General features: G+C 32.5%; 1 protein-coding gene and 1 long non-coding RNA gene across 2 annotated transcripts; both read left to right on the top strand.

Moving 5' to 3' along the window:
• Positions 1-1,856: 1,856 nt before the first annotated feature.
• Positions 1,857-4,485, top strand: LOC141680831 (uncharacterized). Its single transcript, XM_074486942.1, has 4 exons — positions 1,857-3,520; positions 3,616-3,721; positions 3,808-4,051; positions 4,136-4,485. Exons 1-4 carry the CDS (start codon positions 1,857-1,859, stop codon positions 4,483-4,485), a joined length of 2,364 nt encoding a protein of 787 aa, XP_074343043.1.
• Positions 4,486-7,406: 2,921 nt separating this feature from the next.
• Positions 7,407-7,928, top strand: LOC141677756 (uncharacterized). Its single transcript, XR_012557512.1, has 3 exons — positions 7,407-7,550; positions 7,655-7,756; positions 7,861-7,928. It is a non-coding gene; the product is annotated as an uncharacterized LOC141677756 (long non-coding RNA).
• Positions 7,929-16,523: the final 8,595 nt, after the last annotated feature.

Genomic DNA, 16,523 nt, shown 5'->3' with positions numbered 1-16,523 from the left:
ATTTGGAGGTTGGAGCACTGAGGGTTTAGAACATTGGGGTTTCGGAACATTGAAAGCATCCGGAGGTATATTCTTCTTTACTTCTTTACTGTTTATCTCCCTCATTTTTATGTTTAATATCTTCTTTGTGCATGTAAATGTTTTATGTTTATCTTCTTTTCTTCTTTACTGTTTTTCTTCTTTGTGCATGTAAATGTTTTATGTTTTTGGGGGTTTTATGTTTGTTTCTTTTTGGGGGTTTTATGTCCTGTTTTTGGGAATTTTATGTCATGTTAAATATTTTAGGTACACTGATGTAAATCAATGTTTTAGGTACATTGATGTAAATGTAAATGTTTCTGTTCTGTTTTTAATTATGTGTTTTCTGGGGGTTGTTCATACATATTAGTGTATTTTGGGGGGGTTTTGGGGCTGCATTTGAACAGGTCTCAGATATGAACAAGTCTCTGCATTTCTTGTTTTGTATGATAGTCATTTCTCTGATATGAACAAGTCTCTGCATTCCTGATATGAACTATCTGTTACTCGTGTTGTATTATAGTAATTGTTTTGTATAATTATCCTTCTCACAGATACAAGTAACAAATAATTTTAATTTATTTATTTATGGGCTGAATTTGTTTCAATACTCAAGTTCTCACTGAGTTTTATTTATGTGAAGGAAATTTAACAATTGTCTGGGCTGTGAATGTTGGAATTATTGGTTTTTAATTATGTGATATTTTCAAATATCTTGGTTTAATTTGTTTTAATTATCTTGGTTTAATTTAGTCTAGTTTATAAATTTAGTCTAGTTTTGTAATTAATTGGGTATATGTATAGGATCTTAGAGTAATGAATTAGTACTATAAATTATTAGGATATCAAGGTATTTACTCCTTTCTAAGTTTATATAATTAATCCCTACAGTAACCAACACAAATTTGATATGCCTTTTATTAAATAATTATAAATAGGTATGTGTTGGATTTTTAATATTTATATTGGCTATCAGGTAGGGAAATTTGATGGATAAGACATGGATTTTGCAAGATAGGGATTCTTTAGCATTTGAAATGGGGGTGGAAAACTTCTTGATATATGCTGAAGAAAATTCTGAAGATCGTAACAAAATTCCTTGCCCTTGTGGACGATGCGCCAATTTTAAAAAATTCTCTATAAAAACAATCAGGGGCCATATCTATGACAATGGCTTTTGTCTAGGTTATGTGCATTGGGTTTGGCACGGGGAGACTGCTTCTACGGGTCCTAAATCTTCAAGTGCTAGTTGTCCACCTGAAGAGCAAGCTCCAGACCCACCTCCTGAGCAAGCCTCTGATGAAGCGTCAGAGCAAGATCAGGAGCATGTCGCTGCTTCGAAAACTGTTGATGTTTGTGAAGCGGCATATAACTCGAGTCAATATGATAATGATTCATATCAGTTTAGGAGGTTCGTAGCCGATGCTGAGCAACCTCTATATGAGGGTAGTGACTGTACTAAGTTAGAGTCGATGTTGAAGTTGCATAACTGGAAATCTAGGTTTGGTATTACCGATAGTGCCTTCACTGACCTCCTTTCTTCTGTTGGGTCTCTACTTCCCAAAGATAATGTGTTACCTAGTAATGCATATGAAGCAAAAACAAACCCTCTCCAATTTAGGTCTAGAGTATATAAAGTTCCATTCATGTCCGAATGACTGTGTACTGTACAGGGGTGTACATGCTGATGCAACCAAGTGTCCTAAGTGTCGACTTTCTCGGTGGAAGTTGACAAAGAAAGGTGAAGAGAGGATTAACTTCCAGCCAAAGTCATGTGGTATTTTCCAATAATTCCTAGATTTAAACGTATGTTTAAATCTCCTTCCACCGCTAAACTAATGTGTTGGCATGCGCAACAGCGGACACAAGATGGTAAAATGCGACATCCAGCCGACTCTCCATCTTGGAAAAATATAGATTATAGGTGGCCATCCTTTGGTAGTGAACCGAGAAACCTTCGTTTGGCTTTATCGGCGGATGGTGTAAACCCGCACAATAATGGCCTATCTAATAGATATAGTTGCTGGCCAGTCATATTGGTGACTTACAATCTTCCTCCCTGGTTATGTATGAAAAGAAAATTTATGATGTTGTCGATATTGGTCCCTGGCCCGCATGAGCCTGGTAATAACATCGACATCTACTTACAACTGATGATTGATGATTTAAAAAAGCTTTGGAAGGAAGGGGAACCAAATATGTATGACGCGTATAACAAATCATTTTTCACTTTAAAAGCAGTTTTAATGTGGACGATAAATGACTTCCCTGCTTACGGAAATTTATCTGGCTGCGTTAATAAGGGTTATAAGTTTTGTCCAGTTTGTGGAGATGACACCTTAGCTAAATTTTTGACTCATAGTAGGAAAATGTGCTACCAAGGGCATCGTCGATATTTGCCTCTACATCATCCTTATAGAAGGCAGAAGGCTGCTTTTAATGGACAACAAGAGTTTGGGCAGCCGCGTCGAACCCTATCCGGAGAAGAAGTGTTAGCAGAACAAGAACAAATCAAATTTGAATTTGGGAAGAAAATGAAGAAGGCAAAGAAGGTTGAAAGTCCATGGAAGAAAAAGTCAGTATTTTTCGAGTTAGAATACTGGAAATTTCACCATATTAGGCACTGTATTGATGTCATGCATGTCGAGAAGAATGTATGTGATAGTCTGATTGGCACATTACTAAATATGCGCCATAAGACAAAGGATAGTGTGGCAGCCCGTCGTGATATGATGGAAATGGGCGTTAGATCTGATTTGGCTCCCCAAGTAGGAGTAAAGAAAACCTATTTGCCTCCTTCTCCCTTTACTTTGTCAAAGGCAGAAAAAAGGACTTTCTTGTCATCATTAATGTCGATGAAACTTCCATCCGGACATGCATCGAACATAAAAAATTATGTTTCCATGCCTGATTTGAATATTTATGGGCTGAAATCACATGATTGCCACATTCTTCTCCAACAATTACTCTCGGTTGCAATACGCTCCGTTCTTCCGAAGCATGTTAGGGTCACAATTATTAGATTGTGTTTCTTTTTTAATGCTTTGTGCAACAAAGTAGTAGACGTGTCAAAACTGGATAAGCTGCAGTCAGATGTTATACTAACCTTGTGTGATCTAGAAAAGGTTTTCCATGCGTCATTTTTTGATGTAATAGTACATATAGTAGTCCACTTGGTCCAGGAACTACGCTTATGTGGACCAGTATTTTATAGGTGGATGTATGCGTTTGAACGGTTTAATAAAGTACTAAAGAGTTATGTTCGAAACCGTTATTATCCCGAAGGTTGTATGGCAGAGAGTTACCTTGGAGAAGAGTCCGTAGAATTCTGCACCGAGTTTTTTAGTCAGAATTACTCCACTGCCGGTCTTCCAAAGGACCAAGATAATAAGATATCAGGTCCATTATCCGCTGTGATTATAAAATCAGTGGAAGAGAAGGAGCGAGATGAAGAACATCTACATGTCCTTCTAAACAACGCTGAAGTGTTTCCATATATTCTGTGAGTTTATGCAGTTTCTTGTTTTCAATTCCTCATTATCCAGTAATTAGTCTTGTAATGTGTCTTTAATATATCATTCCATATGCATTTTTAAGAATGCATAAGGAATATCTTGAAGAAATTCACCGAGGGAAAAGGAAAAGCTTACATTGGCTCATGAGAGAGCACAATCGGCTCTTTGCTGATTGGTTTCAAAACAAAGTCAGTGTTGTATTAGGTTCTTTGATCTGTAGTGTAATGATGACTATTAGCTATTTAGGATTTAAAATTTCTTATCATATCTGTAGGTGAATGATGAACTAAGGGAGAACAACAAAGGTGTTTCAGATACGATAAGATGGCTCGCTGCCAAGCCATCATTTTCAGTACTAACTTATCAAGGTTATCTAGTGAATGGAGTGCGATATTTTACAAAGGAACGAGATGACATACGCGTTGTTCAAAACAGCGGGGTGTCTGTCATTGCTAAAGCGGTCCAGGTTTCTAGTGCCAAGGACTTGAACCCCGTAGAAAGTGATTTGACATTTTACGGTATCATATAAGAGATATGGGAATTAGACTACCATGCATTCAAAGCTCCCTTGTTCCTGTGTAAATGGGCAAGTAATGATAAAGGAATAAGGGTTGATGATCTTGGGTTCACACTTGTGGATTTTAGTCGACAAGGTCACAAAAAAGATAAATATGTTTCTGTTGGCCAAGTCAAGCAAGTGTTTTACCTTGAAGATCCCGTTGATGCTACCTGGTCTATTGTTCTGTCCTCCACAACTCGAGACTACCAAGAATTGTATAATGAAGATGACTTAGGAGACACGATCATGGAATATCCCCCATTCTGCACTGAAATCCCCGCAACTGATGTCACTACTAATGATGTCGCTCATACTGCTAGACCTAATGTTGAGGGAATTTGGATTAAAAATACTGCTACTAAAACTCCTGCACCTAATGTCGTTACTGACTGATGATGTAGCTTTATGTAAAATATATATCTAAATGGGAATTTGAATGACTGAATGAACCATATATATTTGCCTTTAATTGTGTTATAATGTGTAAAATATATTGTTAATTTTTTTTTCTTTTATTTTGCATTGTTATAATCATATAAGTAGTTCATCCATAATTACTGATTGATGGCATTATTTTTTCTTTAATTATTTTGCATTATTTAATTGTACTTCTATAAAATACTTTAGAGTTATTTCGGATGTGATTAATTACTGATTGCAGTTTAGGTAAATTATTGTTCTTGTATAGTTATATTCGTACTTGCTGATTTTATAATTTATTATTTATGCTTGACTGTAATTAATGACGGACTGAAAATATATTGTTCAACTGATGGCTTTATTATTCAATTTAATGCAGACTAAGGGAGCAAAATGGCAAAGAAGCAAAAAGCCAAGAAAGTAATTTTCGAAGAAAATGACAGGAAGAATAACTCTGAAAAGGTTGATGATGAGATTGTTCCTGATGTCAAAACTTCAGAGACTTGTAATGAAAAGTTGGTTCAAGTCCCTCCACAATATCAAACTCAAAGTAGTGGTGAAGAAACGATGACCACTTCTGAATCTGCAAAAAAAAGGCTAGGAGGTGCGCGTGGTGTTTCAGCTCTTCACAAAGTAGTGGTGAAGAAAACTCGGGGAAAGAAATTTAAAGTTAGATACAATGATTTTGGAGTTCCCATCGAAAATACCAGGCCTACTTTACAGTCTTACATAGGAATGCTCGCAAGGACAATGATTCCAATCGACACTGAAAACTGGCCAAAAGTGGATTGTGATCTAAAAGCAAAATTATGGGATGATGTCCAGGTAAATTATATCCCTTGTTGACTTCTTCATTTTATTTAAATTGTGACTGTAAATTATGTGGCTAATTTATATTATGTGGCTCTTTAGGACACATTCAAAATTGCCCCAGAAAGTGAGAAGCTTGTGCTACAATCGGCAGGTGAAAAATGGAGGCAGTTTAAAGCTGATTTAACTGCAAAATATGTGATGCCATTTATTGAAAAAAAGAAGAAATTGATGAAGCCTCCGAAGAAGTATGCGTTTGTTGGTAAAGAACCTTGGAAGAAATTTGTTGCAGAGAGGACGAGCCCCAAATGGCTGGTATGAATATATTCTACTAATAAAATATACATGATTGCCATTTTACTTGTTAAATGATTAAATAGATTTTGGTTAAATAATATTTATTAATTTTTACTAATTTATTTTGGTGCAGGAACAACGTAAGTTACAGAGCAATAGAGTGGGTAAACGGAAATATCATCACCGCTTGTCAAGGAAGGGGTATATTGGTTTGCGAGAAGAAGAAGTAAGAACCATATCTATTTGGCTTTGCAATTCTAAGTTTTAAGGGAGTTTAAACATTTTCTCTTTTTTAACAGATAAAGAAAGGGAACTTAAAGCGGAAAGAGAAACCTGATCGTGCAATTTTTTGGTGGAAGGCTAGGATGCCAAAGAATCCTGATGAGCTTACTGAAGAGCAAGCGGAAATAAATGCGAGAATTGTAAGTGATATTTTTAATACTGCATTCCCTTCAAAGATAATTGCGTCATAAATAATGCACTAATTGTTTGCATTTATTTTACAGGCTGAGTTACTTGAAATGAAGGAGAAGGGTGAATTTGTTCCACATGGAACAGAAGATGTGTTGACTACGGCACTTCAGACTCCTGAACACGCAGGAAGGGTTCGAGGGGTTGGCGGCTTTGTCACTCCAACAGCATTCTTCAATTTGCCGAAAGCGAAAAAGACTAAAATTATCAAGGCAGAGTTGTTGGATCAGTTGGAAAGAAATCAGCGGGAGATGGCTGAACTTAAGGCCTTGGTTAATGCTTCGAATGGTCACTCTCCTATGTTCTCTGACAAATCAAGTTATCAAGTACCTGTTAATAAAGAGGGAGCTGCTGATAAGCGGAATGTTGGAGTTGTTGTTAAACCGCTGAGTGCCAAACAGTTATTGGTAAATGATGAAGACTTTGTTGGTTTTGACCCCTCTCCTCCGAGCGGAAAGAAGGTAAAATATTATTAAGATGTACTAGATATATGCCTACAGACTTGGGATTTATGCAATAAAATTAAATTGATTCCTCACTATAATGTAGGGTCCACAGTCATGTGAGCTTGCACTGGATTGCATAGAGAACAAGGTTGCTTTTGGAACAGTTTTTGATGATCACGAAGAGATGAATGTTTCAGTACACGGAGTGCCTCTAAAGCCCGGACATGTTCGTGTGTCGGTTGACGGACACATCCAGCCAGAGGCGTCGGTTCCAGTGCCCATACATGGTGAAATTGAGGTTGTACGCCAAGCAGTTGGCTCTCACGTAGCATGGCCTCGTGAATTGATCATCTACCCAACTGTGGCGGTATGTTATATAAAAATTATGTCAATATACTCTGAATTGATTGTTGCATTCTATAGTAGTTATGTCAATAATAACCGATTATTCTTGTTTTATTTAATTCTGTGTAGAAAAAGAAAAAGGAAGTGTTGCAGGGGCAGTCTAAGCGGAAAGATGAGTTGCAGAAACTTCAAGATGATTATAGAAAAATGAAGTTAAACAAGAATGTGCCAAAGCAGTACAAGGTGTTATACAAACATGCTGCAGTCTTCATGAAAGCCACTGGGGAGTCAATACCAATTCCGTGTGATTCGGACGTGTTTGGGACTGAGAAAATAATTTATATATTGCATGAAAATGTGAAAGCATTGTTGGAGTTCGATATGATTGGCCAAGCTGCAATATCTGCTTATATGGCGTAAGTTAATTTTTTATCATTACATATTCAATATTCATATTTTATACGGATATTATAAGTAATGTAATTCACTCCCTGGTAGGCTCTTGCAAAGACTGATTAAGATTGAGAGGAAGAATGATGATGTGGTCTTATATGGATTTTTCGATCCAGGAGCTACATTTACGTTGAACAAATCTTTTCATTCTTATTTTGTTAATCGGTTGAAAGAGAGTAGTCCCTATCGCATGTACTTCATGCCACATAATCATAAGTAAGTATTTTTAATTTAGACATGCTTTTACAAATTAATATATTTAGGTAGTTTTTTTAAAATTTCTGACTTGTGTTTTTCTTTTTTCTTTTTTATAAACATAGTTGCCACTGGATTTTGGTTGTAATTTGGGATGGCGACATTTATATTCTGAACCCTCTGCCACATCCAACACATTTTGATGAGTTGGAAAAATCATTAACAGAGTAATATATTTCTGTTAATTACTATATATAAATATATATATATATAGTAAATATTCTCCCTTTTGAAAAATAATCATGTATATTATTGTTGTTCTGCAATGTAGAGCGATGAAATCCTACAATGCTCAAACTGGAAGGGGAAATAAAGCTCCTCAGATAAAGAATCTTCTTGTAAGTTTTTTGTATTTTTTTATCACTTTGTAATTTTAATTAATTTCTGGTGCTAATTCAGATTTTATATTGTAACAGGGATCTCCCAAACAACCAGGAGGGGTTGAATGTGGCTATGTTATAATGCGATACATGAAAGATATCATTGCTGATAAGGAGCTATCTTTTACTACCAAGGTATATATGTAAATCATTTCCGATAGATGGCATGTAGAATTTTTTTGTGTAGTTTTTCAGGACAGATAAATATGAGTGCCATTTTTATTATCAGTTTTTATTATTAGTGATTTCCAGATGGATCTTGTTTTTATTAGTGATAAGGAACTATCTGGTATATAGTTTTGGATTAACGAAGAAAATTACGGTTAAATATAGAAAAGGTCCTCTTCTGGTTAAATTATAAATAGTTGGTTATGTTTATTTTTAATTATACATATGGCAATTCTGGTTAATAATATTCTGGTTGCTAATTTTTACGTGTATTTTATAGTGGGCAGCCAAAACTCGAAAGTCCTACACAAGGCAGGAGCTGGATGAGGTGCGGATGGAGGTGCTTGAATTTATCCAACACAAGATGTAAAAATAATAAGTATCTATATATATAGCTTTCCTCTGAACTATGTGAATTGATATTGTGTTTGATGGTGGTTGGTGGTTAATTAAGGGATGTTTGGTGACAATTACATCCATCATTCTGATTTATGTTTGGAATTGTCGAAATTTGACAAGTGGTACATATTAACTAGTCAAACATGTTTAGAATGTTGGATGTAATAACTAGAGAATTTGGGTTTTATTGTTTTTAGTTGGGATGTTTATTTTAGACTTGGAATGTAATGTCCGAATTGAGCTCTTGTTGGATTGAATGTTAGTAAATTTGGTATCAATGTATACCTCTATATTTTTACAAATTTGGTTGGATGTATTGCATATTGTTGGTATTTTTCTGGTTGAAAATGCAATTGGTTCCCTGGGCTATTAATAGTACCAGGATGGCATATGCAATTTACAGTACATATATTAACATCAGAATGGTAATTTAAAACCGATGTAAAAATGAACAAAAGACATCAGGTGAAACAATATTAAAAGAAAAAGAACTACAAAAACCAATGTCAAATAGTCATTTGACATCGGTTCTGTACAAAAATCAATGTATTTTAAGCCAAATAACATCGAATTTTCAATAGCTGATGTCTTAAATTTTACAATATTAAAGATTAAACATCGGTTAGAAAAAAACACTGATGTTAAACAAAAGGATTTAACGTCACCAAATGAACGAAACCGATGTCTAACCCATTATTTTACATCGGTTGATAAAAGTACCCGATGTCTGATGGACCATTTCACATCGGTCAGACAACATAACCGATGTCTGATCTAGATTTTCACATCGGTTTGTTTGAAAGATTTTTAAAAAAATATCTTTTAGAGCTTGTAGGTTTCATGTTTTAATGGATAATTACCCCATAATATACTCATATTCACCTAGAAATACTGTAATATAAGCTGAAATTTGTTGCAAAGACATCAGAATTATTCTTAAAACCGATGTATAGCACTGTAATAGACATCGGCTGTGAACCGATGTCAAAGCCTGATGACATTTAATATCACACGCGAAGACATCGGTTCAGTTTTTTTTTAACATCGGTTCAGAACCGATGTCTGATCCCATATTTTTAGTAGTGATACAAGGAAATTTTGTAAAGTATTATATCCACTTAGCTTTCATTTCAACAATAATTGCATGAAAGGAAGTATCACCTTTAAATTATTGTAAAGTAGTAACAATACTAACACAATCAATAATAACATGATGTACATTTGGTTCGTAAACATAAGAAATTTTTTAGTACCACGTGCAAAACACTCAAGTAGATCACGTACTTTAATTTCCAACTCCCACATCGATTCGTCAATCAATGTATCCTCGACTTGGTTTCTTGAATCAGAATTATATAACTTCGTGATAACTATCTTATATTTAATTGCCTTACATAGTAATTTATATGTCGAACTTCATCTCGCGGGACAATCAATACCCCCACTTATTCGGCCTTAACCCGTTTGCTTTACATATTTTTATTTATATTCTCTCCTTAATGTGAGTGCTATACGTAAATACTTAATGATTTTTTTAATGGGTTCTAAAAAATGAGTTATTTGTGAAATTTCCTTTTGAGCCGGTAGGTTAATTATATGTGCACAACATCAAACATGCAAGAATTCAACATCAATCACTTGTCTTTTCAGCAAAGCAAGTCAAGATGAAAGTTGGCTATGGCACAAGAAGCTGTCCCATTTGAATTTCAAGACAATGAATGATCTAGTAAAAAAGGACTTAGTTAGAGGAATGCCTCTAGTGGAATTCTCAAGGTATGGACTGTATGATGCTTGTCAGAAAGGAATGCAAAAGAGAGCATCATTCAGTAAGAAGCTTGAATCAGCAATTGATGAACCATTACAACTGCTACACATGGATCTTTTTGGACCAGTCAATGTATTGTCAATTTCAAGGAAAAGATATTGCCTAGTGATTGTAGATGATTTCTCAAAGTTTTCATGGACCTATTTTCTTGGATCAAAGGATGAAGCTAGTGAAATCATTATCAATCATATCAAGCAAGTCAACAACCATCCAGATTTTAAAGTAAGGAATATCAGGAGTGACAATGGAACTGAGTTCAGGAATTCTACCATGAGGTTGTACTTTTAATTAACGATGAGTTAACACATAACATGTATTTAATTAACGATGTTATACTTTTTAAAGTAAACGTTATATTAAAATTTATGATATTACATATAAGAAATGGTTAAAAAAATCTATATACGATGATAAGAAAAAATAAATCAAATTTATAATATCTACTGATCATGTATACAGTTATACAAAAAAATAAAATATAAAATACGTATTTGTTCAATATTGATACGATAATTTTGTTAAGCACTCTTCGATTAAAATCATAAATACAAGACAACAATTATTATTGGTATGTGTATGATATAAAATTATATATAATGATTAGATATTTAAATAAAAAATATTATATGCTACCCTTACAACATCATATATTCTTACATATAGATCACGATTATGGTATATTCTCCCTTCGTTCCTCTCAATTCTTTATATTTTGAAGTAAGTGTCCGATACGAATTTTAAGGGATGTACAAAGTATAGTCCCGTGACTTTATTTTTATAATTTTCTTTTTCTGAATAAAATTTAACCATTCAATTGTTATTTAGAAAAAAAATGTAAAAATAAGTTAAAGAATAACAACTTTATATGCATCTTAAAATGCGTGTCAAACACTTTTTTCGAAATGTAAAAAAATTAGAGAGACGAGGGGGAGTATAACAAAATTTTAAGGAAAAATAGCTTTAGAGTTAAATGCCTAGTTGTTGAGATGATAGCGTTCCGAAGCAACAATTAAGAAGTTAGTGAAATAAGGGTGTTATCACTCTCTGACACAATTATATTAAATAAGGTCTCAAACAACATATATTAAAAAAATAAATGCAACTTAAAGAGATGTTTTGAGTTATATAATGGCGTGTGATCTTTCTTTTCCCCATAAATTTTTTATCAAAAAAAATCAACAAACACATGTTTAATTAGCATTTACACAAATTCTATATACGTACTATACAAGAAATACGTAACAAACATCCATTTTCATATATAAATAAGTTTATATTGTGTGTATTAATGACCAGAAAAATTATATATATATATATAAGGCGGGGACCACCCACGTGCTATTATACATAATCCCCTGCACTCATAACACATTTCTATTAATTAATAATTATTTTAGTATTAAAAAGTTCAGAGCACAACGCTCTAATTGCATGTCAACCTTGAGGTATGGTACTGTGATTGCATGTTACCCGTGTATAATTATTGTTTTTCTGTCATGATCTAAGAACACAACACGATCTATCATTTAAGAGTGTCATAAAGGGTCATTATTTTCGCCTTTTACATTTTTTTGTGTTATCTAGGTCATTTTCTCATAAAAGAATTGATATTGAGAAATCTTATATGAAATACAAAAAGAAAGGTTTTTGAAGCCTAACTACTACAAGATCTGACAATAGTCACATCGTGAAATTTTGTAATGGATACCCACAAGCTACATTAACACGCAACAACACACCATGACATATATACAATTAATTTTCTAACTACACGTCATCACAATGAATTTAACAACATTACTGACATTTTAACACGTGAACGCTGAAGTTACACCGAGATATTATCAATTTCATATACAATAAGGTTTAATGACCTTATAACCACAAATATCAGTTTCACACAAATTACGATGAACATCATATCCTTAACTTAGAGATCATGTACAACCAGAGTATTTTCAGCCATCTGAATCATCAAAAAAAATATAAATATGACACGGCATATCATCACTCAACAGTCTAAACGATAATCGAGTATAAACCGCTTCCAGGAGTACTTTTCGCACGCTTTAAGTAAATTAGTAGGGGCCATGCACTTTATATCTAACAAAACATGTGCAAGCTAAAATTTCAAAATTACATACACTGTATTATGAAATTTTACTAGAAATAAGTTCGTGTCTCGCACATGTAATTATGCTAGTTGTATTTTAAAAGTTAAAATATAGTTAAATTATTTACTATTATTTGTTCTGGACAAAAAAAATTCATGGAATATATTTTGATATTCAAAATATGGTTTGGTGTTTAAAATAAATTTAATTATTTTACAATCACATGAAATTAGTAAATTAAAGATAAATGAATATGGTTTATGAACATATTTGTGCAATTTTTTTAAATAATTAGCATTATAGGTTCATTCTTTTTAAGATGTCTAACCAATAGGCCTTTAAATTGATCAAAAACTATTTAGTATCTCATTTTATATCTGACTCGAAAATATAATACATGTCTCATATCCGTTTATAAACGAACCAAATCTGTCGAAAAAATTAAATACGAATAAAATATGATTCCGGATATGAGCACTAATGTACTCGCTCAAATTAGATCTCATATTATTTTTCATAAACTTATCCTACCCGAATATTCAAATATGATAATGGACTCATATTCAATTCGACCCCATATGTTGAATATATTTTTAACCCATTATATTTGTAATTAAATAATCATTTTATAGTTATTAATATCTTATATAAGTTTTAATTTTTTATAAAGTATGACTTTTATGGTTATTATATTAATAGTATTATATTTATTTTATACTAATAATCATTTGAATAGTTGAAATAAAAATAGTACTTAATGTTAGTGGATCATAAACTACCTGGTTAGAAAATAAAAATACGGTAACGACTTATATTTGGTTTGGATCTGATTCTCATATACCCGAAATCAGTTTGTATTCAAATAATATTATCTCGAATCCAAATTTAAACACACTAAAATAAAACGATACTTGAGCGCGTGAATGTCCGGCGTCACCGGAATCATTTTACAGCTAGGGCTGAGCATTCGGTCGGTTCGGTCCAAAACCGGACCGAACCGAATAGACCGAAAAACCGAATTATCATATTTTCTTGAACCGAACCGGACTGAAATTTTATTATGGACCGGATCGGACCGAACCGAAATAATTCGGTTCGGTCCGGTTTTGGACCGAACGGACCGAATTTTTTGAAAAAAATAAAATTATATTAAAATTTCAAACCAAAAATTATAAAATTTAAATATGATTAAAGTAAACTGATATGTAGAGTTCTAAGAGTGTTTAAATACAATTATAAATTTAAAATTTATGATTAAAATTTTTAAGATATATGTAAAAGATATAATATAAAATTATGATATTTATGATTTGAACTATTCGGTCTATTCGGTCCAGACCGAAATATTTTTTATAAGAACCGGATCGAACCGAATATTATTTCGGTCTATTCGGTCCGGACCGAATAGACCGAATTTTCTGAAAAATTAGGACCGGATCGAACCGAATTAGTACGGTTCGGTTTTATTCAGCCCTATTTACAGACCACTAACCGAAATAAAATGAAACCGAGTGAGCAAGTAAAGTAGTAAGGGACCAGGCTTCGCCATAGAGAAGAATAGTTGAAAATAAAGTAAGAAATATTGTAAAGCTTGGGTCCTGGTGATTTGCAAGTCCCAATGACAACTAATAATGACATGAGAGAAAGGAAAAAATAAAGAGATTGACAGTCCATCAACAGCAAGCATATAATGTACGGTTTCCTGCTGATTTAGGCTTAACAACTTTTTTACAACTCATTTTGTTGGATGGTTGCTTGTTAAGTCATAATCACAAGATTAATTAAGAAAACATGAATGGTAATTTTGGCTACTAAATGATTAGGTATTACTTCCACGTCCTTTTTCACAAAATATAAGTTTTTTTTAACTTTTTATGCATATTTTAAGGTGTATAAAAATTTTAGTTCCGTATATTTTTTTCTAAATATTTATTCTTGAATTAAAATTTAATATTTATTCTTTTATTTAGAAATAAAAATTTTGAAAAAGAATTCATGAAACTATCATTTTTATTAACTTTAAAATACGCGTAAAAAGTTTAAGAAACTTATATTTTGAGACGGAGATAGTATTTTGATGCACTCCGGAATGCTCTGTAACTTTTCTACCAACTTTCTTTTTTCAAAGTACAGTCAAGTAGTCAACAGGTAAAGTAGAATCTTATGAAATGCTAGGGAGCAAATGATGTAATGATACGTCAGCTTTTGGGAGCAAAAGATGTAAAGATCGGTTGGAATATTCGATTATTGTAAATATTTGTTCATTTATAATATTTCGTGAATAGATATAAGATTGATTCATTTATAAATATAAAATGATCAATTAATATATCCGCGCTTTACATTTCAAGATTTTTAATTATCTGCAAACATTTATAACTAACAAATAATAACAATAATTACTGCGATCGCGAAAAATTATAAGGAACAAATGTTAAAGAGGGCCTGATCCTGATTAGGGTGATATGATACGGAAAGCATTTTGACAGTTTGACTCACTCGTAAAACGTAGCAGGCTTTGCATTGCATTGTACTCCGTGAATACATGACGTTTGACTTTTTGACACATATTTAAGAGAGTTGATTATATAGATAGAATTATAATTTTAAAATAATTGTTTTTTTAAATTAAAATATGAGATCAAAACTTTTATTTCCAAAAAAATTTTGAAAAAATTTATTTTAACTATATAGTTAAACTTCCTAAACATATATGACAGACATCTTATAATAAAAAACGGAGGGAGTAGTTGGCTTTGGCCTTTGGACGTGTACAGTAACAAAAAAGCACTCGAACTGCTCAGATTCTTGACAAGTGACTCTACATGTTTGCCTAACCAACTTTTCTCGTATTAACTTTTCTTGTACGTAAAAATCGGGAATCGGGGAAGATCCGTCGAGTTATCAATTTAAAATTAATTAAAAACTGGGGATTAATTAGAGTAAAAATTGAATGTATTATTATATTGAATTATATTTTATGATTATATTAGTTATATAAATATACATTTGTTATATTATAATTTCTATATCTATTCATATTTAAATTAAATATAGTATTTTAATTTTAATAAATAATTATATAAACTCCGATAAAGAAAAATTCGTAGGGATTAATCGAATTTCAAAAATTTTCTGATATCTTGCAGTGGATTAATCAAATGAATCGGGAATTTTTAGTTGACCGATATTACTCATCAAGAAATCCGTTTATATAGTCATAAACGAATCTCGAATGTGTTGTCAATATATCTCTCTCACTCTCTCTGTATGAGTTATCGAGAGCAAATTTTGTCGACAACCGTATTTAACTAAAAAAAAGGAACCTCCGGAAACTGCATAAAAATGGGTAAAAAACAGGAAAAGTGAGGCAGATGATAAATTGATAATTAGAAAAAGAATGCCACTTTTTGGAGTGTAAGTACTACCTCCATTCCGGTAAATTGTATACCTGCACTGTTTTCACGTATTTCGAGATTTCTATAAGTATAGTTTCATAATGTTTTTTAAAATTTTGTTTTTGAATAAAAATTTAAATATAAAACTTTTATTCAGAGAAAAAAAGTTAAAAATATTGTTGAGTTATGTTTTAAAGAAATATTGGAAAACATATTAAAAAATGATGTATAGAATTTAATGAGACGTGGGAGTAAAACCTAATAGATATAGTAACAGCATGAACCAAAATTAGAAAAGCAGGGGCCTGCCTATCTAGAAACAACTTAACCAATAAACTAATAGCTCAGTTCCCAATGTCTTTATAAACAACATTATACTAATAATAATAAAAAGATAAAAGAAAATCCAAAGAGAGTTGGTAATGTCAGGTGCTAGCTCAACCTCTATAATTATTGTACTCCCAAACTAAATTATTGTAGCAGTGTGTCACCTAAATCAAGCTAGCCCACCTAAATTTATCACAAAATCTTTCATAATTTGCAGTAATATTCAGAAGAAATTAATACAGTTTATTACTTCATGCACAAGTTGATGACTTAGTTTTTTTTAACTTATATTATAAGTTACTCATAAGATATCGCAAACGAGT

This window comes from Apium graveolens, chromosome 8 (genome assembly GCF_009905375.1).
Source record: "Apium graveolens cultivar Ventura chromosome 8, ASM990537v1, whole genome shotgun sequence".
NCBI lineage: Eukaryota > Viridiplantae > Streptophyta > Magnoliopsida > Apiales > Apiaceae > Apium > Apium graveolens.
This window is presented reverse-complemented; position numbering and strand designations above follow the sequence as displayed.